The 26,275-nt window shown below is 50.3% G+C and overlaps 1 protein-coding gene across 6 annotated transcripts in view; it reads left to right on the plus strand.

Annotated features, from left to right (window-relative positions):
- AHNAK (AHNAK nucleoprotein) overlaps window positions 1–26,275 on the plus strand; it is a 108,033-nt gene that overhangs the window by 60,423 nt on the left and 21,335 nt on the right. For 2 of the 6 annotated variants that reach the window (XM_039860221.1, XM_039860228.1), the window contains one exon: window positions 19,766–20,101. The exons of 3 other annotated variants lie outside the window; for them this stretch is intronic. In XM_039860221.1, coding sequence (XP_039716155.1) covers window positions 19,766–19,819 — 54 coding nt within the window. In that variant the 3' untranslated portion in view covers window positions 19,820–20,101. Of the gene's footprint in view, window positions 1–17,685; window positions 17,740–19,765; window positions 20,102–26,275 lie in introns of those variants that run through there. One more of the 6 variants, XM_039860227.1, reaches the window with a different exon arrangement.

The following is a 26,275-nucleotide window of genomic DNA, read 5'->3' on the forward strand; positions in this document are numbered from 1 at the left end:
TTGCCGTTGAGAACTCTGCTCTAGGGTTGCTTGGACTGTGTTTGCAGAAAACGTTCCTGCAAAGACTGCCAGCCTCCCCAGGGAGCCAGGTACCAACACCTCTGTCCTTGTCCCCTCCGTGGCTGCAACAAGCTGAAGCTCTTGCCCAACAACAGTTCCTCCCAGTATTGGTGTTAATAAGGTCCTTCTCCCGTATTGGTGTTAATAAGACCCGAAGTCCTTTTAACTTGCAGTGGTTGTCCCCAGGTGGAGGAGGCATCTGGATTGGACAACAGGGTGGGTTAGGTCCGGACAGAGTGCTACAGGCCCAGCATCTGCTTTCATCTATTTATTCTATTGAAATTCACCAGCTGAGTAAGCATGGGATTACTGTAAACAATGTGGCTCTTTAGAAGTTTTGTTTATTCACTGAAAGAATAAAGAGATGAGAGAGGAGGGCTGGCGGGAGATGATGATCTGATGTAAAGGGTCATTCACAAAATTATTGACCTTGCCCACCTGGGATGGCCACCCATCGGGCCCTTTAATCAGCACTCAAGCCTCACTCTGTGGCTGCGTGACAAAGCATTTGGATGATTAGCTGCACTTTGTACTTCTCGATTTTTGTGGTTTTGGTGGCTAGGAACCCGAGTTATAGTTACAAGGGTTGTTCTGTAAGCCTTAAGATGCTTTTTCACGTCGTTTTTGGTTTTGGGTCTGACACCCATGGGTGGATGAGCTGTGTTTTCTGCTTTCCCCATGCTGTTCACTTTGTGCACTCCGGTGGTTTCGCATGTCACCATCTCTGTCCCTAACACAGCACCTGACGCACCCCTCAGCCATAGCTCTTATTATAGTCTGGTTATGTAAATGTCATCCCAATACAATGAATGTGACTCGTATAATTATCCTGCAATGGAGGAAGATTCTGGACGGCAGACACTGTGAGGTGTTTACTATCTCTGAGCCACCCGCACTGGTGCTGTGTGTGACTTGAGATCAGGCTTCAGAAAGTGTTTGCTGATCTGAACTGAACTGCAAGGAAGTGAACCATAAGCAACAGTTTTATGGGGAAAATGGCGAATTTGGGCCACCGAAGATGTGTGGAAAAAAGGCACTGTTGCATGGTATGCTGGGAACTGCTCGAGAGAGTGTCCTTCTCTCTTTTTCAAACCAATTACAGCTTCTAACATTCTTTCCTGGCATCAAAAGGCTTGAGTGTTTCAAGATGCATTTTTGGAATGCTGGACGAGCCACGGTGGAGACTAGAAGCATCGAGAACTCAAGGCGTTTATAGCATATGCTTCCTAATGAGATCGCTGCAAAAGTTTGATTGTAGAATATGTATTTTCTTTTAAAGAAATGCACCTACATTACTTGCAAGGTATACTATAAATGTATTGAACTAGGGTGCAAGGAATGACTGGCTTTTCATAACCACCAAGTAAACCAGGTCTTTTAAAAGAGACACGTGGGGACCATGAATACACAGATGATTCATAATGAACAGGTATGTTGTTTGTAAACAGTTTATTATCCCACATAGTTAAAGTGCTTCCTTATCTTAGTTATCCTGTTAATTTGCTTAGTAGCCTTTGTTTATATGATTACAAATTCTCAATCAGGGGAGTGTTTGAATTAAGAAGGTTTTATTTCATCCATCACTCTAACAAGTATTTATCGAATGCCTATTATGTTCCAGGCCCTGGGGATAGCAATGAACAAGACCGAGTCCTTGTGTTCTTGGAAGACTCTAGCGAGGCAAGGCATGAAGATGGTTGGCAGAAGAGGAGGGAATATGTTGAGTGTAGAGCTGATGGGAACTCCTGATGGTTTGGCCATGTGGGGGCAGGGGTGAGAAAGAAACCAAGAAAATGACTCCTATGCTTTTGGCCTGAAAGACTGGTTAAATGGCTTTGCCATATAGTGAGTTGGAGGAAATGGGGAGAAAGGATCTGGGAAAGAAAAATCAAAAATTTAGTTTTGGACATGTTAAGTTTAAGATTCTTAATAGACAGCCAAGGGCAGATGCCAAGTATATAGCTGGGTGTATATAATATATATATAGTATATAGTCTGGTGTTCAGGGTAGCAGTCTAGGCTGGAGATAGATATAAATCGGGGGCCGTATTAGTTTCTTAAGGTGGCTTAAAACAACAGAAATGCGTTGTCTCACAGATCTGGAGCACAGATGTCTGAAATCAAGGTGTCGGCAGAGCCGTGTTCCCTCCGAAGGTTCTAGGAAAGTTTTAAAATGAGAAGTTTCATGTCCTAGAAACCCCACCCTGCTCCAGTCTTCAGCAAACCAGTTGGTCACCTTATCAACAGAACAGGTCTGCAGGGGGAGTCAGATGCAGGGAGGCCAAGGGCTTCGTGGAGGGAAGATGAGGTAGCCTTCGATGGTGGCTTCTCTCTTCTTAGCGACACAAGGGGCAAGATCATGTCCCGAGAGCAAAGACAGGGAGAGAGGCTGGAGGAGAGGAGAGAAGGTGTGGAAGAGCCATCTTGGAAAGGGGAGAAGGGAACTTGTAAGAACTGAAGCAGCATTTCCCGCAGTGCTGGGTGGCCGTTGGAAAATCTGTGGTCACAAATTTAAAGTGACATCAGTCAGCCTGATGGTGGGGTGTACACTCCCTGCAAAAATCCGAACAGCTAACATTCCGTTATAACGAACTAAGACTCTGTGGCGTGGTCCCGGAATATGGAGGAAATGGATACGTCGTTAGAAACCCATTTCTGGTCTGCAGGGGCTTCCAGATGAAAACAGAGCGGAAGCCAATCTCCCGAGAGTAAATTAACGACACCTGCACCTTGACCTTCGCTTTCGTCCTTTAGGGGCTGTTCGCAATTACAACGCAGACCCGGTCGCGTTGTCCAAACCTCTTGTGACCACATCACTCTTCTGGTCATCTGCAGAAGCACCTCGATAACTTATCCCCAACGCTTGTTTGCAAGTAGCAATTACAATAATTTGCACAGGCAACAACTTAACACTAATGGAAATAAAAAGTCGTTGCCAGGCATGGTTCTTGATTTTCATGTTAGAGGAGTTCGGCTCAGTTGCCAAGTTTTACTTATTCTGCCCATTCTCTTGGCAGCTATTAGATAACAGATATTTAATCGAAGTGATTCAGAAGAGCGAAATGTGGGTTTGGAGTTAGAAGACCTGGATTCAAGTTATCTACCTACCTTTTATTGGTCAGGGGACCTTACCAAGCTTATCTAACCTATAAACCTTAGCTTCGTCATAAAAATGTGTGAAAACCACCTATACTGGCTGCTTTGGGGGTGTCAAGACTTCATAAAATCTGTACACGAAAGTGTCGTGTGTCATACGACTGTGGACTGTAAGTGAGATTATTTTAGGCACGGTTCTGTGAATCTCTCCCGAAGTTTCCAGTCTTGCAGCTGTAATAAGTAGGACATAGAAAACTGCTGAGCCACTGGGTGTGGCAGCCGAGCTTTCAGTAACTGTCAGGGATGAGAAGGGTTCGGGCGCTGGACTAGAGACCAGAACTGAAATGGCGTGGAGGGCAGGGGTGGTAGCAGGGAGGCACGGGACGGTGGCAGGACCCAGGAGCCGGGGCTGTGCTGAGAGAGAGAGAGTTCTGAATGTAAGATCCTGAAAGGCCAGTAGTTCCAGGCTTTGGCAAGCCCTGGGCTTCTGTCTTAAAATGGGACTACCGAAATAATGTCCGGGCACTTCGTTTTAGAATGCACGAGGTGAAGAGGCCATTTGAGAAAGACTTCTATTTAGAAGTTTAACTGTCTATCACTTAAAGGTTTCACCTTCGCCTGTTCAGGAAATTCTACTCTATAAAGTGACTCATTCATTCCCTAAGGGTTCGGCAGAGCCAAGGCCGACCACAGAGACATCAATTCCTGGAAGATTGTTCCCGTTTTGTTGTGGGCTAGAACTTGGAGGTAATATTTTTAAATTCTCAATTATGGAGAACTCAGAATACTTTTTTAGAACTGAGTTCTAAAATCCTTAGGTGGTGTCCTTCTCTTACGATTGAGTACGACAAGTGAAAATGTTTTATAATCTCTAGATTCATTACTCTTAATATACTTAAAAAGGCAGCTTGGCGTCCGGTGCTGCCACCATGTAGACGCCTCATGGGTCTGTTTTCCAAACCTCAGGGCTTGGCCTCCTGCTTCTTTCTCACTATCCACTAAAGAAAGGTCACCCCCTTTCATCGTTTGAAAAAGATATCACGGAAACCAAATTCTTACCAACTATTTTCTACAACTCAAAACTCTTTAAAGTTAAAAGTGAAAGTCACCCCCACTGCCCCCCGGAGTAACCCCCGCTTGGCTTGGCCTGGTGTGCACACGAAACCTCTCCCCGGCTGGCGTCTGTGGATCAGGCCTCCAGTTCCAGCTTCCAGTGCCCTCATCCCGTCTTTCTACCGAACATTGTCATGAATGTCTCTCATTTCAGACAAGGCAAGTCTTCAGATGTGTTGGCAGTGCCCACTTCTATCGCCACTGAGGACGCGACCTGTGAGAGAGATTTCCTGTGTGTAGCCTCGGGAAATATATTTGACCCCTGCGTGCCTCAGTTTCCTCATTTGTCACATGCGGGGCTTAGGACACCGGGATCCATCAAGAACTCATCTGTTCTGACCCATCTATGCGTCCAGCTTCCTCTTCCCCACCTCGATGAAGATTTCTGGTTTCTTTTCCTGCTCTTGTCATTTTATCTTTTCTTTTTTTTCGCCCAGCAGAAGGGCTCGTGTAGAGGTGTGGAGGTCAGGAGAGCTGGGGTCACCTTTTGTCTGGCTAGTTGTGTGACTCTACCAATCTCTTGTCCCTTCGGGACCTTAGATTTCTCATCTGAGAAAGGAGAGACCAGGCCGATTTGATCTCCAGGAGATATTTTGGTCTGACACCCCACGATTTTCACAGCTCCTTCCTGTGCAGGGGTGGGTGACCTCTCTGCTCCTGAGGGAACGGTCAGGTCAGGAGAGGCACACGGTGGCGATAGCAGGTCTTGGGCAGGGGGCAGACTGGGGAAGCTGGACTTTCCTCCGGAGCGCCTGAGTCAGTTCCTTGTGGTCTGCTTTTATTTTTCTTCATTTGAAGTGTTATGAAACCCCACAGCTGTGCCCGCGCCCACTTCCGACTCCGAGGACATTCGCGGTGCGTTCCGACCCCGCTCCGACGCTGGCCGGCGCGTTTTGGCGATCGTCTCCCTCACCCGTGAGCCTGGACACCCCTGCTCCTTGTCCTCGTGCGGGGTTTTGAGGGGATGGAATAACCAACCACGTGGCTCATCCTGGACCATCACGGTTTTAGCACCGAAGTCCCTCGTCCCAGGAGACCCTCGGTCCCCTCCACTCGTTTCGATGTTCCATATCCGCGCCCGGCTGACTTCCTTAGTGGGGACGGGCTGTGGTTAAAGGAGCCCGCAGGGCAGTGAGCCTCAGAGTAGCCGAGGGGGCTTGACAGAGGTAGATTCCGGGGTCCCAGCCTGGAGAGTCTGATTTGGCAGACCTGGCCTGGGGACTAGGCATTCACAGGAGGCCCCCCACCCCCAACCGAGTCTGGGGCAGGTGGTTCAGGTTTCACACCTTGAGAGACTGCAGGTTGTGCTTGGGGTGACGGTGGAGAGAGAGCCAGCTTGCAACGCAGGCGGGCGGGAGAAGCCAGGCAGGCAACTCGGGGACTCTGACACGTGACAGAAAGAAGCGAGAGCTGTGGCGTGAGCAGCATCGGTACCGGCCGGCTTGTCCTCCTCCCAGCCTCCGAAGTCATTCTGTGCTCGCAGAGCTCGGCTTTGCTCATGACAAGGCTCGTGAGAAGGGAGCCCGCAGGGAGGGGTGACCTTGCCCTGCAGCTTACATCCGACTCCTCTGTCTCGGAACCACCCCTGCGACCTCTGCTGCACAGAGTGACCCCTCTGGTGAGGGGACCAAGGGCGACGGCCTCTCAGGCCCATTGCAGCTCTGACCTGCAGGCTCGGGGCGGTGAGGGAGCAGCCCCGCTCCTCATCTTGGTAGACAACTGTCGTTTCTGTCGCTTACAAGCGAAGCCTATTTCTAAGGCGAATCGATGAACTAGAGTCCTTAAGGACGCTTAGTTATAAGGGGCGATTTGAACAGGACCTGGAGGTGGCCTGTGTTAGTCACTGGGCTCGGCTGCCAGAGGACAAAGTGACGGAGGTGTCCCTCAGAGGGGAAATCAGTGGAAAGATGGCTCCACAGGCCTTCAGGTGAGGCGGGCAGCAGTTGAGGGACTCGAAGTTGGCAGGCTCCTGGGATGACACGCCACCACTGAGGGAGACCAGCTTCCACGGCAGCTGGAGCTGTGGGGCCACGCATCACAGCTGGCCAGGGAGCGTCCATCGGGGTCCTCCAGCTGGTCTTTGAGCCTGGCCACGGGGGCTCAGTCCATTCGGGCCACTGTGACAGACCACCACAGACCAGGTGGCTTAGAAGCAACAGGATGTTGTTCCTCATAGTTCTGGAAGCTGGAAGTGTGAGGCTGGGGTGCCAGCATGGCCGGCTTCCGGTCAGAGTTCTCTTCCAGGTTGCAGACTGCCGACCTCTCTGTGCTCACACGGCAGAAAGAGGACAGGGGATTCTCTGGGGTCCCTTATGTAAGGACACTGAGCCCATCATGAGATTTCCACCCTCATGACGTAATTATCTCACGAAGGCTCCACCTCCTAATATCATTGCATTGGGGGTTAGGATTTCAACCGATGGACTTTTTTTGGGGAGGAGACATCAACTTTCAGTCCATCACAGGGCCCTTCCGGGGACTGGCGCCCTGAGCACCCCCAGTAGTGCGGTGTGGCGGCTGGGAGCTACCTGCCTGGGTTGAAGCCCTGTCTCAGTCATTTATCAGCTGGATGACCTTGGGCAAGTCATTAACCTCTCTGACCCTCAGTTTTTCTACTTATAAAATGGAATAATGATGTTCCCTGTGTCGTCAGGAGAATCGAATGAGGTAAGCACGTAAACTGCTTAGCTCGGTCCCTGACTTGTAATCGGTTTTAACCATTATTATTATTATTATTATTAATTATTATTATTATTATTACCAGAGACAGAAAATGGCAAAGGCCAGGGATGAGGTCTGTATTAATTTGCTCGGGCCGCCATAACAAAATACCGTGGACTGGGTGGCTTCAACGACAGCAAATTATTTTCTCACAGTTGTGGAGGCCAGAAGTCCAAGATCAAGGTGTTGGCAGGCTGGCTTCGTCTGAGGCCTCTCTGCATGGTTTGCAGATGGCGGCCTTCTCGCTCTGCCCTCACGTGGCCTTTCTCTGTGTGCATGCGTCCCTAGTGTCTCTCTGGGTGTCCAGCTTTCCTCTTCTAGCCACATTGGATTAGGGCCCACCTCAGTGACTTCATCTTTGAAAAGGCCCTATCTTTAAATACGTCACATTCCGAAGTGATGGTGGTTAGGGCTTCAACACATGAATTCAAGAGAGAGACACGATTCAGTCCACAACTGGGGCCAACCTCAGGGCCAGGATCTCTGAGGATCAGACAGAAAAGGCCTTTCTTAGGGAGCCAGAAACAAAAGTGGGGTCCAAGAATGTCTGGAGGAGAGTGGGCCATGCTGTGGCTGTCCAGGTGGCCTGTCCCATCGGACCTGGCCACGGAGCCGAGCGTGGTGCGTTTAGTTTTACGGTCGATGGCTGGGTTTGCCTCGGCCCCACCTGGCAGGTGTGGGTGAGATCCGCTCCACGGGTAGAGTGAGGAGGTGAGCGTGAGAACTCCCGGAGGGGAAAAGCAGATGGTGGCTCCAGAAGAGTCATGAAGGTCACGTTTCTGAGGACTGGGGGGAACAAAACAGAAGGCAGGGTTTTGAGGCCGCACCAGACCGACCCCTGGCCTGGCCCTTTAAGCTTCACGAGACTCTTGTTCCCTTCAGCGGGTCAGGACACCCTTTCAAGGGGGCCGACGTGACAAGTGTTCCCTGTAGGTTTCAGGCCATCTGGGGCCTTCTGGTGGCTCCTGTGGTTGCATTTCCTTATGAAATGCAAATCTGAGCCTTCAGCAGAGAACCAGGTGGCCAGGGCATGTGTCCTCCACTTCTCGGAGCCTTTGAAGGACAGGGCGCGAGCTGGGCAGGGGGCGGGCATTTCAGTTCACTCTCAATCCCAGGACGAGCGTGTGAAGGTCCCTGGTCAAGGCCCTTCAGTTGCTTTCTCCACGCCCTCCCCGCCTTCTCCTCCACGAGGATCCCCCTGAGCTTCTTTGTGGACCTGCCCATTGTCCCCACGGGTCTGTCCCTGTAGCCCCTGACAGCCTGGGTCCCTGGACTTGACATTTGCTCCGGCTAAAGGAGGGGTCCCAAGTTGGCATGTGGGAAGAATGTTGCCGGAGTGAGGGTCAGCCGTTCCGATGGTCACCGCGGAACCTTCCAGGTCCTTTGCCTTCGTCTCAAGGCCGTCTCGGTTTCAGCTTCTTATTCACATCTCGTGTCGTTACTGAAATGGTTTGGCGTTTGATGGCCTCTGTGTTCACGGCCACCCTGTGCCGAGGGTCGAAGATGGTATTCTTTTTAAGCTCATGGCAGCCTCAGAATTAACTTAGAGCTTCCGGCTGTGCACATGGCAGAGCGTGTCTACACTCGGTCCTCTTATTGAGATGTGTTCTTGGAGCAGAGCCCCCCTAAATCCAGACCTATGATTCGAACTATGCCTCCAAAGTGTCCTCAAGTCACCACTCCCCTGGGTGACAACCCCCCGAAGCTCCTCAGCCCTGTAACCTTCTCGAAAGGCTTGGCACCATGCCAAGTTGGGTCCTGCATTCAAATGCTGGCTCTGCCATGGATGAGCTGAGTCTCTCGGGATATTTCTGAGCTTCCGTCCCCTCATTTCTGAGTTGTCATGCGCCTAACACATATTACGTAGTCAAAAAATAATGGCTAATTCTTATTCTTGTTATTATCACTCATTCAACTTTCTCAACCCAAATGGTGTTGAGTATAGCGGTTTTCCCTAGAGTGAGGATAAGGTACAAGAAATTCTCCCGGGGCCACTGTGGCTATCAGGGAAGCTGGTCAGTGACCAGTTAGACAAGAGCAATAAAGACTTGCTCGAAGGCATTGCCCGATGAAAGATAAATCTGAACAGTGGGATAAAGCGGACACAGGTTTATGCACCTTAAGCACTCCTTATGACATGTCAAGGTGATGCCGTTTACCCTCTGGAGACGCAGTCCCTAGGTGTGGATGGGCCTGGACACGGGACACCCCTGGGACGTTGGACTTTGTTTTGGGTGGCCGAGGGGCGTAGGGTTTTCACATTCTTCTTGCAAAATTTGCTGTAACACCTTTTATGACCTCACATGTCCCAGTATGTGAGCCCCAGGAGAGCTCAACCTCGGGGTGCGGGGGTGGTCGAAGACACCTGCTGTCACCCACCTCCATCATCCCCCAGCATGGGAAGTACCAAATAGGAATATGGCAGGAACCGTGAAGGTCCTCATGCGGCGGTCACTGGGTGACTGCTCTGACCGTGCCTTCCTACCTTCCCCACCCCCCAAAATAGCAGCAGCTTGGAAGAAACTACAGGATCCAATTGGTCTGCCAATCCACTGACACGCAGAAGCACAGCGCCCTGTCTGCAGACAATGCGACGGGACAGGCCGGGTGGCATCGTGGGTGGGACTTCCTGCTCCAGAGCGGGGCTGCCTGCGTCCATTTCCAGTTCCCCCGCTTATAGGCTGTTGTTCCTTAGCCTCGGTTTTCCCCTTGCTAAAGCCACATACCTCATGGTATTGCTATAAGGACGAGCTTATAAAGGTGAAAAGCCGGGCAGGTGAGAAGTGCTCAGTTAATGTCGTCTGCTGCTGTTATTACTCTCTTCCAAGTGGGGTTGGTCATCTGCCCACAGGCTTCTCAAGAATATGTTGTCTGTGCCGTCCAGCCCGTGAAATTAATTTTTTTTTTTTTTTTTTTTTTGAGACTCGTGTCTCTGAGAGAATCTTGTTAATAAGCGACCATTCCAAGCAATCCAGCAGCTGTCCCGCCAGGCGCTGGCTGGGCGAGGGCCTAGGATGGGCCCAGGCTGAGTGTCTGTGGGTGGGGCAGGCCCCAGGACAGACAGCAGGCCGGGGACAGCCTTTCCCTGACTCGGCATTTTGCCCTGGGTCTGTGTTCTTCTTCAAACACATACGTTATTGGTTTTCTTTAAACTGAAGTCTTGCTCCCAGGATTGTTCTGAAGTTTTGGTGGAGAGGGGATGAGTTGAGACCTGTCCTTGGCACACGGAGGTGATACCACCGAGCCCCAGCTGGAAGGGTCAGCCCGCGATGACGACTCTTCTCGGAATCTTGAACGGAGTTCTCTATCAACCTCCCCCAGGACCGCCTTTTAAAAATGTGACGAGCTTTTGATATTTACTTAGGTCAGCAGATATTTACGGAGTGTCTGCTGCTGTGCCAGGTGCCCAGAATGAAAAGAGAGAAATGTCCCAGTCTGGTGGCTCTTGGACCTCCCTGCGGACAGTTCTCACCTCCTGCCTGGTGGAGAAGGACGAGGAGCATGTTTCGGGCAGGGACGCAGCAAGGGCAGAGGCTCAGACATGTCGCAACGCGTGATACATACAGGAGTTGCACTGTGTGGCTAGAGTTGGAGTCTGCGTGGGTGAGCCTGATGGTGAGACCAGGGGGTCCTTATCTTTGGGGAGCGGGAGCCATCGGAGGTATTCACACAGGGAACTGACATGAGCTGACTTTTGTCTTTTATCATAGTCATAATAGCAACATCATCACAAGGATCAGCATTGAGCACTTTCTTTATGCGAGTGCTCGAACCGGAGTTATCTCATTTAATCTCATTTGACAGTTGAGGCTGGGAGAGTCCACAAAGCCCAATCACGTAGCAGCAGAGCTGGGACAAACCCATGTCCACTCACCCCCAAAGCCTGTGCTATGATCTGCTGAACCTCAGTCTCCTCATCTATGAAACCTACCTCAAAGGGTTGCTTTAGTAAATCGGGGAATACATTTAAAGTGCTTGGCACGTTGTCACCGCTATTTTCGTGTAGATTGCTGTTATGTTTTAGAGAACGCCCCCTGGCACGTCAGGTGTTGAGTGGCACCTTTAAGTCTGAAACCAGGTGGGCTGGCATGAGTCAGCTGGACTTATAAAGCCGCCCCACCAGGGCAGGTGCTGCAAAGGCATCTGCTCGCACACCCTCCTCCCCGCCCCCCGTGGCTGCGGTGGCTGACTCTGTCGCTGGGGCTTCTCCACCTTAGGCCAAGGCAACCCCGTTCCCACCTGGCATTGTTCCAGGATGCTTCTCTGAGGCTGCCTCCTGTGCTCTCTGGTTTCGGTTTTGGTGGCAGAATGGAGGATGAACGGGAGGGACAAAAAGACCAGGAGGCTGTTGGAAATCTCCAGGACAGACAGATCAAGGCTGGGAGAACGCCGGCCACGGGAATGAAGACAGAAGACAGTTTTAAGAAATATTTTGAATTTAGAACTGATAGGATGTAACAAGCTAACTCCATGAGGAGAAGAGAGATGGAGACGTGAAAAATAAATGATATTTCTAACTCGAATGACCTCATGGTCCTATCTTGTTTAAATTTTGTCTCCCCCACTAGAGTTTCAACTCTACAAGGGCAGCCCCGCACATAAAAGGTGCCGACAGGTGTTTGTTGACCTAAGGAACAGGTAGATGATGAAGGCGTGCACAGAGGGCCAGGAGAACACTGATATTTATGGAGACTTGAGAACAAGGGACGGGAAGGTAGTGTCAGTGACCAAGAAAGGAGGGACGTTCTGGTTGGGGGTGCTCTTGGACAGGGAACAGCAAACCTGTCCAGTGGTGTGAGGCTGACGAGAGCATTATTTTCCTCAGAGTCAGGGTGTTCGGCAGCAAACCTCTGGTCAATGTCGCTGAGGTCTTCTTGGCCTTCGCCCAGCTCCAAGCGTCACATTCTCAAAGGACCAAGTTCAAAGGCAGAAAACAGGGAGCGCGTGGGGCAGACATCCTCACACGTCTCCCTCTTGTTGGTGAGGGGTGAGGTAGTGGTGGAGGGATTGTCCTCAGAAGACCACACCAGTCTTCACCTCTATCCCGCTGGTCAGAAGGGACACATGCCTTCCCCTGGACCAGGCCCGTGTCCATTTTTCTGAAATAAAAGAATCTCTTTCTCGTCCTGGAACAATGTCGGAATTCTGCCAGCTAAGGAGAAGGGGAATGGTTTTTGAGTAAGCAATGAACAGTTGCACATGTCACAAGGAAGAGTTTTGTTTTCTTTTTTCTTTTTTCCCTCTGGTGGGTGAATTGATACAGGGAGGTCAAATGGGATGGGTCTTGAGAAGTGGCTGCTGGATTTGACACTTAGAGACTATCTGTGGCCCTGGGGAGGGCAGTTCTTATAAAGTGGCTGGGCAGGAGCCTTAAGAATTACAGGAAGAAGCTCAAGAGACGAAGGTAGACTATGAGGCAGTTTGATGTTAAAGGTTAAGAGGAGAGATGAGACGATCTCTGGATACAGGAGTCGGACACAAGGAAGTCAGTATTTTCACTTCAGGGCTGACTGAAAGATGTTTCAGGCTAAGCGAGAGAAGCCAGCAGGAGAGAGAGGGCAAAGATTTTGAAGCAAAATGGGATAGAAGCTTCGAGGCGGGATCAAGTGCAAGAGGGGGTGGCTGTTACTGGTGGTTACAGGTGGGAGGCTTTTCTGAGGGGACTCTGTTGCCTTCTGAGACAGGAGGAAAGGGGGGGCAGGATGGTGAAGATGCCCCGCAGCCCAGCAGCGCCAAAGATCCCTCTCACTTCCTTTGTGTGACAATGGGTTCATTTAGAGATTGAATCCATGACCTTGACCTTCCCATCAACCTTCGTTTTTACCTTCTGAGGTAACAGACTAACAGAGCAGACCACGTTTGTGTGGTCATACGCTGGACAGTCCAAAGACAAAGCCAGATCCTTGGGTTTTCTTGTTCAGATGGCCCAGCCGCCCAGGACACGGCCAGGGGCGTGGCTATTGCATGAAGCCATCCCAAGGCTGCAGGCCACTTACCAGACAGCGCAGAGCTGCCAGACCTTGCAGTCGATGGGCAGCAGGGTGGAGAGGGGCAGAGCCCTGAGCTGGGCAGAGAGGACTTGGATTCCAGGTTCAGGTCTACCACTTACAAGCCTGTGACCCCGTCTGCAGAGGGCTGGGTGGTGGCGGCTCATCTCTTCCCTCCACTGCCCGCTGCCCGCAGTTATAAGATGTGCCGGCTCCTCAGAGGGTATTAGGAGGATGCCTCCTTGCCTTCTCTCCTCCCTTCAGTAACCCCGCTGCAAGGGAACAGTGTGCTCCTTCACCATTAGCCCGGGTCCCTCACTTCTGGCATCTTGACTCCTTTGTTTTGGAGAACGGTGGCATAGGGCCCAGCTAGTAGGAGTGGGAGCCAAACCTTTCTCTATTTATTCAGATCGTAGCTATGGATGCAGCAAAAAGCAAACAGAAGTTTGACTAGATATATGAGCTTGATAGTCCACATTTAAAGCTGGTGTCTACTGACGTAGGAGGCAGAAAACACAACATTATGTTAAAATGAATAATAGCCCCAACAGAAAAAGAATGTGTGCATTTTTAAGAAAAAGTTCTTAGCGGGAATGTCCTGACCATAAATTGGTAAGACTGACACTAGCTCTGTGTGTCTCCTCCTCAAAGCTCTTTACTGTCCGTCCACATCACGTGCCGTCTAGCAGGGTGCAAGTTCTGAAGGGGACACGTCTTCTCTTAAGTCACCCTCTTTCCCCAGCACGGGGGATAGGGCTTTGACCTAAGGAAGGCTCCGGGCTCGTCTCCTGGAATCGTCGGGGGGAGGTTGATGTTGGTAAGAATTGAGGAGGGTCATTTGGTCCCCTCCAAGCTGTCCTAGTCAGGTCAGTCCTGCCCATTGGCCGGGTGGCCTGGACCTCACGCGATGGCTCTGGGAATTCAGTGAGTCGAAGTGTTTAGCAGAGCGCCCTGATGGACTCAGTCACTCAGTCGAGACAGGATGCCTGTAGCTTGCCCGCATTGTGCCCGGTGGGAAGGAAGCCCCAGATGCATCTCCGCCCTTAGGAATCAGCGTCTAGCTGGAGAAAGAAGATGGACTCTGGGAGTCCATGGAGAACAAGTGAGGTCTCAGGGACCGGCCCTTCGCCGCAGCGCCCTGCTGGAGGCCCAGCAGCTGCTGGGTGGGGCCCGCTGTCAGCCTGCCGGGCCACTCACTCTCCTGGCAGGCGCAGCAGGGAGAGGAGAGAGTCTGGCGTTCATTGTGTGCTTGTTTCTAATTTCCTTCTGCTTTCGATCCTCTTCGGAGAGAACAATGTCCTGAACAAGGCCCTGGCTTCCTCCGCGGGCGCCCACCCAACTGCGGGGAGGTGGCGCCTGAGAGAGGACAATGCCCGGCAGATGGTGTTTGAGTCCTGTCCTCTGAGAATCGGGGGACAGTGGGATTTGGTGGCCCATTCGAATCCCGGCCTCTTTGCTGTTCCATCCCTGGGCCTTGGAGCGAGTTCCCTCCAATCTCATTTATGAGTATTATTTTCAAACTGTCCCTATTTGTCAAGGAAGGACAGTCCTTTCTGTACCACCAGAGTTCTTCTGCGGCTGGATGGGCGGAGGGGCCTCTAGAACCCGGGAGTCCCTGGAGACTCAGGAGCCATGAGGCCATTCCATGCCACTGCGCCCCCAGGAGGAGGGAGACAGGCTTGGGTCCCTGAGCACATCAACCAGGCTGCATCCAGCTCACCGGCCAGCACCTGGGAGGGCTCCTCTGCCGAGGGCCCCGGGATGGCAGTTCTCCAGCCAGTGCCTCGTGAGGCCAGCTGGGGCCAGAAGGCCCAGGACGGTGTCCAAAGACCGGGGTGGGGTTTCCTCATTCCTCTATGTCTTCACACTTGGCCTCTTCCTTGTGGATTTCAGTACATTTATCAGCCTTGTTTCTCTCTCGTCACCAGAAAGCAGAGAGAACTCCAAAGCGAGTGACCCGCGAAGGGGCCCGCGAGGGCTGAGGGGCTATTTGACTAGGATCGTCAAGTCTATAGGGTTTTATTGAGAAAGATGCTATGAGAATGGCAAGTGGGAATAAGAAGAGTTAGGGGTGACACAGCCCTGCCAGGGGCTGCTCTGGCAGGGTCTTTAAGATACGATGAGCCTGGAGCAGGGTAGCCCATGTTTAAGTCACTCAGGTGCCATCATCACAATTTCTGTCACATCTTATTTATTTAACAGTTCTCTTTAAATAAATTTATTTTAAAAACCTTACCTCCAATTAAAGACAGATATTTATGCCACCACCATAAATGAAACCTGACATTTTTCTAATATGCACTGAAGCAAGTTCATAACTGTTAAAATAAAAATATTCATCGTGCATCACTAAAATCTTGAACGCTACCCGGGGCTTTGTGTATATTCGTGGCATAGGTTTTTTACACACAAGGGCGTCTCCAGCGTGTCTGATGATGATGTTGGGGGTGAACTCGATGTCGGCAAGACATAAGAGGTAGCGTGATTTGTGCTGACTGCGACCCCACGGAAGATGCTCCAATGGGAGCACCCCTGCTGCTGGAGCGTGCTCCCCAGCTTCGTATCAGCATTTCCAACACGGGAGAATGACAGTGTCTCCTCCAGGGCTGGATGAAGGTGGACTTGAGTTCATATATTTATAAGGCACTTGGAACAGTGTCTAGTGCATGGTAGGCACACAACAAGTGTTAACTCCCACCAGAACTTGGGGGATTCTGGCTGAGGGCTCTCAGCTGCCCTGGGGGGATCCCCTTACCTGCCTGCTTGGAGACAGGACCAGGACAGACAAGGTCCCCAAGCTGCCTCCTGCTCGCCATAGACCTCCGTTGCTCTCTGACTCTTCCATTGGCACAGGTGTGGCCAGGTGGCACGGACACCATTTTCTCCATGATTATAGGCTTAGACTAAGATGGAGTCATGGCGTTAGTCATCATGAGACATCCTCGTTGGGACTGGTGGTCCTCTCTGTCTGCTGGAGGCTCCGGAATGGGCTCCCAGGGACGGACATTCGTGCGCATGTGCCGGGGGCTTGTCGGATCTGGGTCTGCTGCTCCATTTGAGTAGCCCTGGGTTATTTCTGGAATGGGTCTCACGGCTTGGAGGAAGAAAAGAGCTGTGGGAAGCAATCTCAGGTTCCTGGTGGGACTGGAAATTCTGCCTCAGGCCCTGGAATTTTGGCTTCCTGTTTGGCCTGGCACTTGTCCCCTCCCCTCCTCCCCCACTCCCCCCATATTTGTCTCTGACATATCCTCTCCCTCCCCCTTTCAGGATTCATTTCCTCATCTGTAAAATGAGGAGATTGCACTAGATAGTATCCAAGGCCCCTTTAACCTTGAGAAACCATGATTCGCCTCCAAGCCACCCCCTCAGGCCTCTTGATTGACAGGAGAAGAAAGGTAGGAAGGAAAAGAGAAGCAGGGAGAACTGTGCATCCGACAGTGCACAGGACAGGCCCCACGACGCGCGATGGTCCCTTCCAAAATGTCAACAGCGCCGAGGTTGAGAAAGCCAGCTTTAGGGGTGGAGAGACAGAGGGGAAGAAAAGATTTAAAAGGCAAATGCGTAATCAATGCCCTACGGATGATAAAGGGTCAGACGAATGGTAGCGTAAGGGAAAATTCAGGGAGCAAAGAAAATGCACAGGGAAAGTTATTTAAAAGGGCGAGAAGAAGCCTCTAGGATGGGGAAGGTTGATTTTGCAAAGTGATCAGAGCCGGCGTTAGAGTAAGCTGCTGGCCTGAGACCGTGAGCCAGTGTGGGGGCTTGTTATCCCCCCCACCCCGCCACCCCCACCTCCTTCCTGGTTCACTTTGGAAGATGTCTCCTCTCAAGGGCTTCCCCTACAGAATTTCAGCAGTGTGGTCAGTCGGCAATGGTGCCTACTGGTGCCACAAGGTGCCCTTGGGTTAACAGGCTGGTGGTCCAGAGACTGAGGTGGTCGTTATCACATGAGCATTACCACGTGAGCCGGTCATAGTCAGTTTCTCTATGAGACCTTTGCTCCTTGTTGAAATAACAAATCAGTTATCTCCAGCTCTGGAGGAAGAAACCGCAAAAGCAAGAGTCGAAGAAATTAACGAAGAGAGAACGTCTTCATGATCTTGGGGGTGCGCAAAAATTTCTGAAACAGAACACCAAAAGCACTAACCATAGAAGATAACACATAGACCCACCAGCATGGCTGAAATGAAGCAAGTGACAACACCAAGTGTCATTGTGTCTAAACCCGAAATACCCCCAAACCTCCATCGACAGATTAGAGAAATGAATTCTGGTAGATTTATACAATAGAGTACTATATACACGATAGATGGCACATTGTCCGATTCCATTAATATGAAGAGGAGGCAAAGCGAAAATAGGATGAGTCAAATCCTGATTGTATCTGCTGGGGGCGTGGACTGAGAAGGTAGACGAAGGAAGCTTTCGGGGTGCTAGAAATATTCTATATCTGGACTAAGGAGTGGTTACGTAAGTACATTTATACGAAAATGATTATCGAGCTGTGCACTTAAGAGGAGTGCATTTTATATACTTTACTGTGAATATGTTATATTTTGATTAAAAAATGAAAAGAAATGCAGATTTTCATGTTCAAGAGAAGTAATAATAACAATAATTTATTGAATATGTGCCAGGTGCTTTAGATAGATTATTTCACTTAATCCATCCAAGCCATCCTGTCACCCAGGTGTTACTCATTTTACAGATGGGGAAAATGAGGCTTAGGGAGGTGGACCAGCTCGTCTGAGCCCCACAGCTGGTAAGCGGGGGAGCCGGAACCGGATGCCTCAATTCGTGCTCTTACCATTTGCCTTGGCGTCTCAGAAGGATTTGCGATGCGGCATCGACGCTTTGTTTCGCCTGTTACGTCCCCCAAGCACAGAAGTCTTAGATGCCGTTTTCTTAAAGGGAACTTCATCACGGATCCTGATGCTCCAGGAACTCAAGTCCCTCTACCTTCTTAAAAATAATAAAAAACATAGAAGGGGGAACGCACCCCCTCTGCGCTCTCCGTCCGTGAATCTGTTCCAGTCGGGAGAAGAACTCGTGGTTTCCTACCCACGCTGTTCATCTCAACTCTTCTGTGTTGTAAATTCTCTGAGAATATTGAGTATCGAAAGCTGAACATTGAGAATATTGAGTGTTGGCTGTCGCAGTCAATATTGTGAGCCAAGTTCGAACTCCAGCTCTGTTCCTCTTAAGCCGTGAGGCTCTTGGGAAGTTGTTTAATTTCTCAAAACCTTTGTTTCCTTGTCTGTATACAGAGGACCGTGGTACTTACCCTACAGTTGCCATGTGAGGGTTCAGTGGGGTCAGACAGGAGAAGCGCCCAGCTCAGCATCAGAGGTACAGCAAGGGCTCAGGAAAGGCTAATGTCGAAATTCAAAGCTTTCACTCTGTTGATGCCCGATTCCTTCCAGGCCTCTGAAAGGCACGGCCTCTTTCGCTTCTAAACCATTCGACACACATTTCAAAACACAGTTAGGCTAATGATTTCTCCACAAAGCGGAGATAATAAAGGAAGAGCAGAATGTCAGCTTTAGCCAGGGAGCTGGGAGGTCACTCTCAACTGGACTGGCCTGCAGGAGGGTATTATGTATGTGTGGACCATTGAGAAGGGGGAGAATTTAGTCACAGAGGGAGCACTAGGAAGTCCATTCTAAGTTGAAGGTGGTGGTCCAGGTGTTACCTAGAAGGCAAAGCTGGACTCTCCTCCTCCTTTTTAATCCCCACTCCCCACTTCCACTCCTGACCTATGGAATTTGCTGTTTCCCCTTAAGAACTGGATCTCTGAAGGCGGGGCTTCTCCTCCCATGCGCTCTCAGTGGGCACCCGGGGCCTGGTGCATCCAGGGCCTGGCGCCCCCGGAGCTCTCGGGAGGGCCTGGCGCACTTAGGGTATGTATGGTTCGTGGCTCCACCTGGGGTGCGAACCCAGGACCTTCTGCATGTAAAGCAGACGTGCTAACCACCACACTATGGAGCCACACCCAAAGCTGGACTTTGGGAATGGCGAGCAGGCCATTTGATTGGCGCCTAAGGTTTATGTAGGAACTAGTGGAAGACGACGTCGGAAAGGAAGGTGGCTCCAGATGAGGCCCCACTAAGAAAGCTGGACTTTTCCTGTAGGAAAAAGAGTCTCTCAACATTCTTGAGCGGGGCAGGTGTAAGAGAAGCCTGGGGCGTGCAGAAGGGCCGTGCCACAAGGTCATGAGGCCAGGGAGGAGGGCAACTCGCAGACTCAGGTGGAGAGGAGCTGGAGGAGGGTGTAGGGAGATGGGGGAGGGAGGCAAAGGACTCCCGAAGTCTTGGAGCCGATTTCCTGAGTTTTGGAAGCAGGAAGAGGGAAGATGGGAGGAAGTTAGCTGGGAGGTGATAATGAAAGGGATTCCTACGAATGGCGAAGGCTAGAGGGGGCGCCTCTCCTTCCTTCCTGTCTCCTCACTTTCTCAGGGCTGCTGTTTGCATGTTCTCAAGAGCACATTATCCTCTTCGGGTCTCAGACGCGTCTGCGGGCATTCAAAGGACAGACACTGGCTTTCTACAAGTTTCTTTTCCAACCTAGCCACTCGGGAACTGAGCAGAGGGAGGCATGGCAAGACCAAAACAGATCCAGCAGCAGAATCCTTCCCAAATATACCCCTTCCCGAAAGGCAGGAGTTTGTTTAGATGCCTTACTAAGAGGAGGATTGGGGAGGGGGGACCCTTTTGAATAGCCTCCTGATTTTACGGAGAGATGCGAACAGTGTTTTGAATAAAAATCGCTTTGTTATTGTTGTTTTACAGGGCTGTAGCCGAGGCCAGGAAGAAAGCCACCCCCTCAGAAGGTTGTTTTTGTGACTGTTCTTTGGAGCATTGTTCTAAAAATGGGAAATTACATATTGCTGTGCCAAAGCAAACTAACACCTGCAGTTAATAGAATACCTTCCACGAGGTGGCTTTTAGAGCCCCAGCCAGTTCGGGACACAGGGCTGCTGCGGACGTTCCAGCTGGTGCATTTCTTCACTTCTACGGGGATCGGGCGTGGGGGTTACATTTGTAACCAGAGTGGGCTTCGGCAACGTGGGGCTAAGGTGACTTTTCTCTACTCATTCACTCAATAAACAACATCTATCAAGCATCTGTGTTGGGTCAGACTGGTGGTTTTCTCTACTCCCTTCTCTGACATTGTTAAAATCGCCAGGAGAGTTGACTGTAGGCAGATGGCTTTCTGGTCATTCTTTTTCAGTTTTCAGAGTCCGTGCGTGACTTCTGCCTCCAAACGATGAGGCACTAGAGAGAACCTCAGCACATTCCCTCCTTCCTCTCCTTTCTCCTTCTTTATTCCCTCCCTCTCTCTCTCCTTCTTTTTCTTTCTTCTTTATTAGCCCACGAAAATAAAAATGTTCTTTTTAACATGTTAGTCAGTTAGTCAGTTAGGCATATGATTTTTCAAAGCTTCTAGTCACTGGGGTACAGTCTGGAATTCTTGTTCCTTGGTGTTAGACATCAAAAGATATTTTTTTTTTTTTGGTTATCTGGTTAATATTTAACATTTATCAACATTGATATAATTGCAGACTAATCAGGTCTTGAAATTTATCATGCATGAAATGAATACATTTCAGATAGAGTTGTGATTTAAAAAGAACCCAGTTTCATAAGCCGATCTCATCTTTATTAGAAACAAGAAGGATAAAGGAGCAAGGAGAAACAATGAATTTCAAACTCTTTGAAATGTGTTGACTTTCGTGAGAAATTCCTGCCCATGAAGTACATTCTTCCAGTGGGTTGGGTTGGCTGGAATGTGATGGTAGATCTTCTTTGGGAGTCAAGGTTATCTCTTGGGGACCACTTAGTTGTTGATGTGGTCCCTCCTGGAAGAGGAGAGATCGAATAAAAAGGCTCCCTAGTCCTGTAACGTACTCTATCTACTGTCTGAGTTTTCACATTGGTTTCGACACTCCCACTAGCGGCTCCACAGGAGGACTCTGCTATGATGAGACCCACGATACAGCCTCATATTCGAGTGATGTATTTTCCTCTTGCTTACGTGGGGATTCTAATTTTTCTTTAATGAATGGCGGGAGAGCAAAGATTTGGATCATGGCTTCACGGGGCGCACGTTCTAGAGTGGGAAGTAGATACACCCACACGTGTCGCAGTGGGATAGATGCATGACAGAGCCCGCATCACGGGAGATGGGTGGTAGCAAGCCGCCGGTCCTCGGGGCATCAGAGGCAGTTTGAGGGAGAGAGCCCGAGAGCTGAATCTTGAAGGAATCTTCAGGTTGCCAGATTTACAAGATGAACATACAGGATGCCCAGTTAAATTTGAATTTTAGACATGTAATGAATCATTTTTTGTAGTACGATTATGTCCCATATATTGCATAGGTCGTGAAGGATGGAGTTGGGGTCTTTAGGTGACTGCGGGGAAGGGTAAGCACTTCAGTCAGTGGGAACTGGCCTGTGCAAAGGTGTGGAGGTGTGAACGGCATGGATTTATTGCCCGTTTCAAATATTAACACATGCTCTTCATAGTAATGCAGGTAAGTGTCACCTGAAGAAGGAGCTCTGCCTGCTAAGCTCTCCCTTTTTCCATCAGTCCCTCTTCTGCGGACCATGGACCTGGGCCTGGCCAACACGTGGATAAAAAATGGGGCCTGGGTTGTCTTAGACAGCACTGCCGGCGTCTGTGCCATGGCTTTGTGGCCTCAGAACCTGCTTGAGGGGATGAAATGAGAAGCATCCCATCTCTCAGTGGAGGCTGCACACTAACCAAGGCTCTGGACCAATAGCTGCAACCAAAAGCACGTTTATTAATGACAAATGCAAAGTCTAGTGGGCCAGACGAGCACATTCTCCCGCTATGGACGAGCCTCGTGAAGGTGGGGTGGCGAGCACGGACTCAGAACGAGGGGCTGTGGAACGGGCGTGGTGACCTTCCTCATCAATGGTTTCTCCATTGTGCCTTCTCCTTGATCGGGACCCATCTGTCTCCCTCGGGCTACTCCTGTCTCCCCGACCCCGCCCCCGGGCACATCTACCTTTCTGCTCATCCAGTGGGTGCAATACATAGGATTAGATTCTCACTTCCTGAATGACACCCACATTCTCGTCCTGCCCCCTCCCGCCTCCCTGATGACCTTGTGTGAGTGTGAGCTGTGGCTGAGGTCTCTTCTCCTCGTCGCAGACAAGCTCTTGGTTCATCCCCATAGATGGCTCTCCCCATCCACTTGCTGTCTGTGAATTCACCGCCCTAACTTGGAGGGCAAACTTGTCTCCGAGCCTTGTCCACTGCCGCCCCCCTAGCCTAGGAGCGGGAAACAGCAGGATCTGAGGCCAGAACGAGAGGCAGGGCCAGTCTCCGAGGGGGGCCTCTGGTGCTGGCGATAGAATCTGAACTTTATCCGCTGGTAGCAGGGGGAGGATTTGAAGCAAAATCATGAGCTTACTGTCTGATTTTTGGCAACCATGGGAAGAATACAGGCATCCCTCAGAGATATGGTGGGTTCGGTTCCAGACCACGGTAATAAAGCAAATATTGCAACAAAGGAAGTCTTAATTTTTTTTTTTGCCGGTGGAGGGTTTTGGCTTCAATCTGTGAAAAAACTTAATATCTGGGAAGTGCCATGATGTGAAGTGGAAGGTAGGCTTGTATCGTGGAAGAGGCCAAGGCTGACATCTTAGAGACCATTCAGAAGCGGAATAATGGCCTCCCAAAGATGTCCGTGTCCTAATCCCTAGAGCCCGTGACGATTTTAGGTGACATGGCAAAGGGAAATGGAAGTTGCAGATGGAATTAAGCTTGAGAATCAGCCGGGTGGGCCCAGTGTAGTCACAGGGGTCTTTATACATAGCAGAGAGGGGCCGAAGAGAGTCACAAAGAGAAAGGCAGAGGCTGCACATGAACTTCGAACATGGGGGAAGGGGCCGTGAGCCAAGGGATGAAGGTGGCCTCTAGAAACTGAAAAAGCCAGAAAACAGACTCTCCCCTAGGGCCTTGAGAACGGACGCGGTCTGCCGACACCTTGATTTTTAGCTCGGTGAAACCACTTTCTAACCTCCGACCTCCAGATCTGTAAGATAATAAATCTGTGGGTTTTGTTTTTTCAAGACATTAAGTTTGTGGCAATTCACTACAGCGGCCTGGGAAAGTAATTTAGAGGCTATTTGCAGTAATCCAGGCCATAGATGGTGAAGGCCTGGTATTGGCAATAAGGGTAGAAAGAAGGGGACAAGTTCAAGGTAAATTGAGAAGGAGACAGACTCAGAGACCTAGCGGACACATAGGGTCAGTGGGTCAGGAGATCCTTTCTCCTCCCCCATGCCCTGAGGCCTGCTCCTCATCTCATCTCCCCTGGAGTCCCCCTACCCTCACCTCCATCCTGTCCTAGGACTGAGGGGTACCCACTTCCGTTACCAGGACCATAGAAAGGGAATTCTAAAGGACATGGCTCCCAGTCACACAGGATGACGGGTGCTGCACGCACATTACTGCATCTCTTTCGAGTTAACGAGACTATGTGATAGGCTAGGAATCCATCCACTTGATGGGGGATAAAGATCTGAGTTCCAAACCCCTGGTTTATCCATTCGGACACTGGCGACCATGCATGCTTAGCGGCATCTATTTTCAGATTTTTTTTTTTTTCTGCACGTACTATAATTTTTTTAAGTTTTATAATTTTAGTTTGCTCATGGAACTATGTTGAGTGGCTAACTACTGATGACTCACCCTCACATTGTTCCCATGTGCCTGTTGTTAAGTTTAAGCGATGGGGAGAAATAGTCCCTAATTACACGTTTCGGAATGCATCGTTTGTGTGGCCCTATCATCATCAATCAAGGCTTTCTTTATCATCTATCTGAAGCCATTTCGAGTGGCATTCACCCCATGGTGAATTACTACCCACAAATGCCTTGGCATTCGCATACGGTATGCCTCGCATCAGCCATAAGCTAGACATCATTTTATCCACATCATCTTGATAAAGTTGACGAGGGCTGGTTTTGCTTCCTCTTCCTGCCTTTTGAGTCATTTATAGATCCTTCTGCCGGGCTAACCACGACAGGCTCACGCGTCGAGGGTGTAAAATGCAGCTTTCTTACTCATCAATCATATCAGGCTACGCGGTCAGGGCGAACCCTTGGATTTTGCAACGTGACAGCAGTGTTTGAGGAACCGCCCGCCTCCTTAGCTTTCTGCAAGGATAAATGTTTCCTTGGTTGCAGGCTGGGGGGGTAGTTTCCAAAGCAAATTTTCACCCAGATTCACGGTGTATTTGGCAATGTGATCAAGAAATATGATCTTTCCCCCAGGAATCCTCAGAGAGATGAATGCTAAAACCAATGGAATGCCAAAAATACATCTCTGATTTCTAATCTTTTTTTTTTTTTTGCCTCATGAGTTTTAAGTTTTCTCTTTACATAGTTAATTCGTGCCCAATACATCTCAAACGCAGGAAGCTTATATCCAAACACTGGCCTCCGTGTGTTTTAGAGTTTGGCCTAGTGAAGAGACTGATTATATAATTATATATTTATATGAGGTGGAGTTGACAAACGTTTCCTCTCCTTCTTCAAATGTAAAAACCTTTCTTAGCCTGAATTTGGCCCTCGGGCCACAGTTTGCAGACCGGCGCTATCACATGATTAAACACATGCAGACAGGAAAGACCCTCACGACATTCCTTCACTTTTCGAGTTTCCTGCTTTCTGGCGACATGCCTCACACCGATGCATGCTCGGTCGTCGCGACCAGTGTATCTCGCATTCTGGTATTTTAAAACGCGATGTACATTTCTCTGCGTCGACAGCCCCTGTGCTGCTGGATCACTTACCTCTCTAGGCCCTTCGAGGCAGACATTCGGCTGCACAATTCTCCTTCCTTTTATCCCCAGATACCTGCGTTGTATTTGCTCCAGGAAAATATTTCCCCAGCTGTGAATAGGTAATTAAAATTCTGAATCTTTCATGGCCTTGGATCCTTCTCCTTTTGATAATATTGGGCTCATCGGGCCAAGGAAATGTCAGTTAAAGACGACCTGGATGCAGAAGCAGCTGGGGCCCTTAGCAGCCAGGGCATGCGGGAGGTGCAGGAGGCAGGAGGCCCCCACCAAGGCCTCACCGTGGGCCAGGAATCTCTGGGAATTGCCTGTCCCCCTGACCCGCTCTGGAACTCTTATAATCTGGGGCCTTCCTCTGCCTCAGACAGTGAAGGGCGGGTGGCGCAGGCTTTACGATCCTGAGCCCATGTGTATATTTTGGGAGTGGGTGGACACCTCTCATCAGTTTCATTTCATTTATCGTCTTAGGGGCGATTCCTACATTTGGGATCCCCCTCTCTGTAGGGCAGGGGTTGGGGTTGGGGTCTGGAATCTGGGTTGTGGGAGAAATCCCTAAATGAGGAATTGTGAAAACGCCTGGTCAGCAAGTAAGCAATCAATAAAAATAATTATTAGGTTGTAGTTTCTGCTTCCAGACTTTAAAAATGGGCGGATGGAGGTCAAAGGTATGCTCTCCCCGTAGCCCCTTGGTCTTCGCTACCTTCTGGGCCAACCCCGGTTCTAGATTCTGTGGGACTTGACCTTCGAATTCTCTGGGAATGAAATAATTACTAATTCCGAAAAGGCTGACACATCGCTGGCAGAGCTAGACAGGCCGCAACTTTGTGCGACTGCCCTTGTTTTTAACTCAGATTATGAAATTCTGATTATGAAAAAACCTCACAAATCAAATGAAATCGACCATCTAAATGATAAAAGGTCCCTAGAAAGGAACTGCGTTTCGTTATCTGTCCCGCAGAGTGAGGCGGGCGGTGGCCCGCAGGGTTCAGAAACCCGAGGCCCGATCCGCACAACCCGCACGTCCGCTCCCAGACGCCGTGGTCGACACTGCCCCCTAGTGGCCGCGGCCGCGCCGGGCGCCGAGGGCGGGGAGGGCGCGCCTCGGCAGGACCACGTTGTTTCTTGGAAAAATCCAGCCCTGAAGAGGTTTCTCTCTCTCTCTTCGGCCGCCTCTTCCCGTTCCCTGGGCTGCTGACCTTTCTCTTCCTGTCTCCTCTCGGCACGTCCTCCACTTTCTTCAAGCTGCTGGGGAGGGCGTGGCCCCGCCGGGGACAGCGGGTGTTTGGGGGTTTTTATATAGACGTGCGACCCATCTTTATGACAAGTTCTACTCTATGAACGTTTTTCTCTAGGGTTTTATTTACTTGTTTGTTTTTAAACCAATCAACAATACTTTTGGAGCAGCTGATGCTGCGCGGCCGGTGCGCTGGGGTGGGCCGGGGCCGGAGGGGTGGGGTGGGGTGGGG

The sequence above is a fragment of the Pteropus medius genome, unplaced genomic scaffold, assembly GCF_902729225.1.
Source record: "Pteropus medius unplaced genomic scaffold, Ma_sr-lr_union100, whole genome shotgun sequence".
NCBI lineage: Eukaryota > Metazoa > Chordata > Mammalia > Chiroptera > Pteropodidae > Pteropus > Pteropus medius.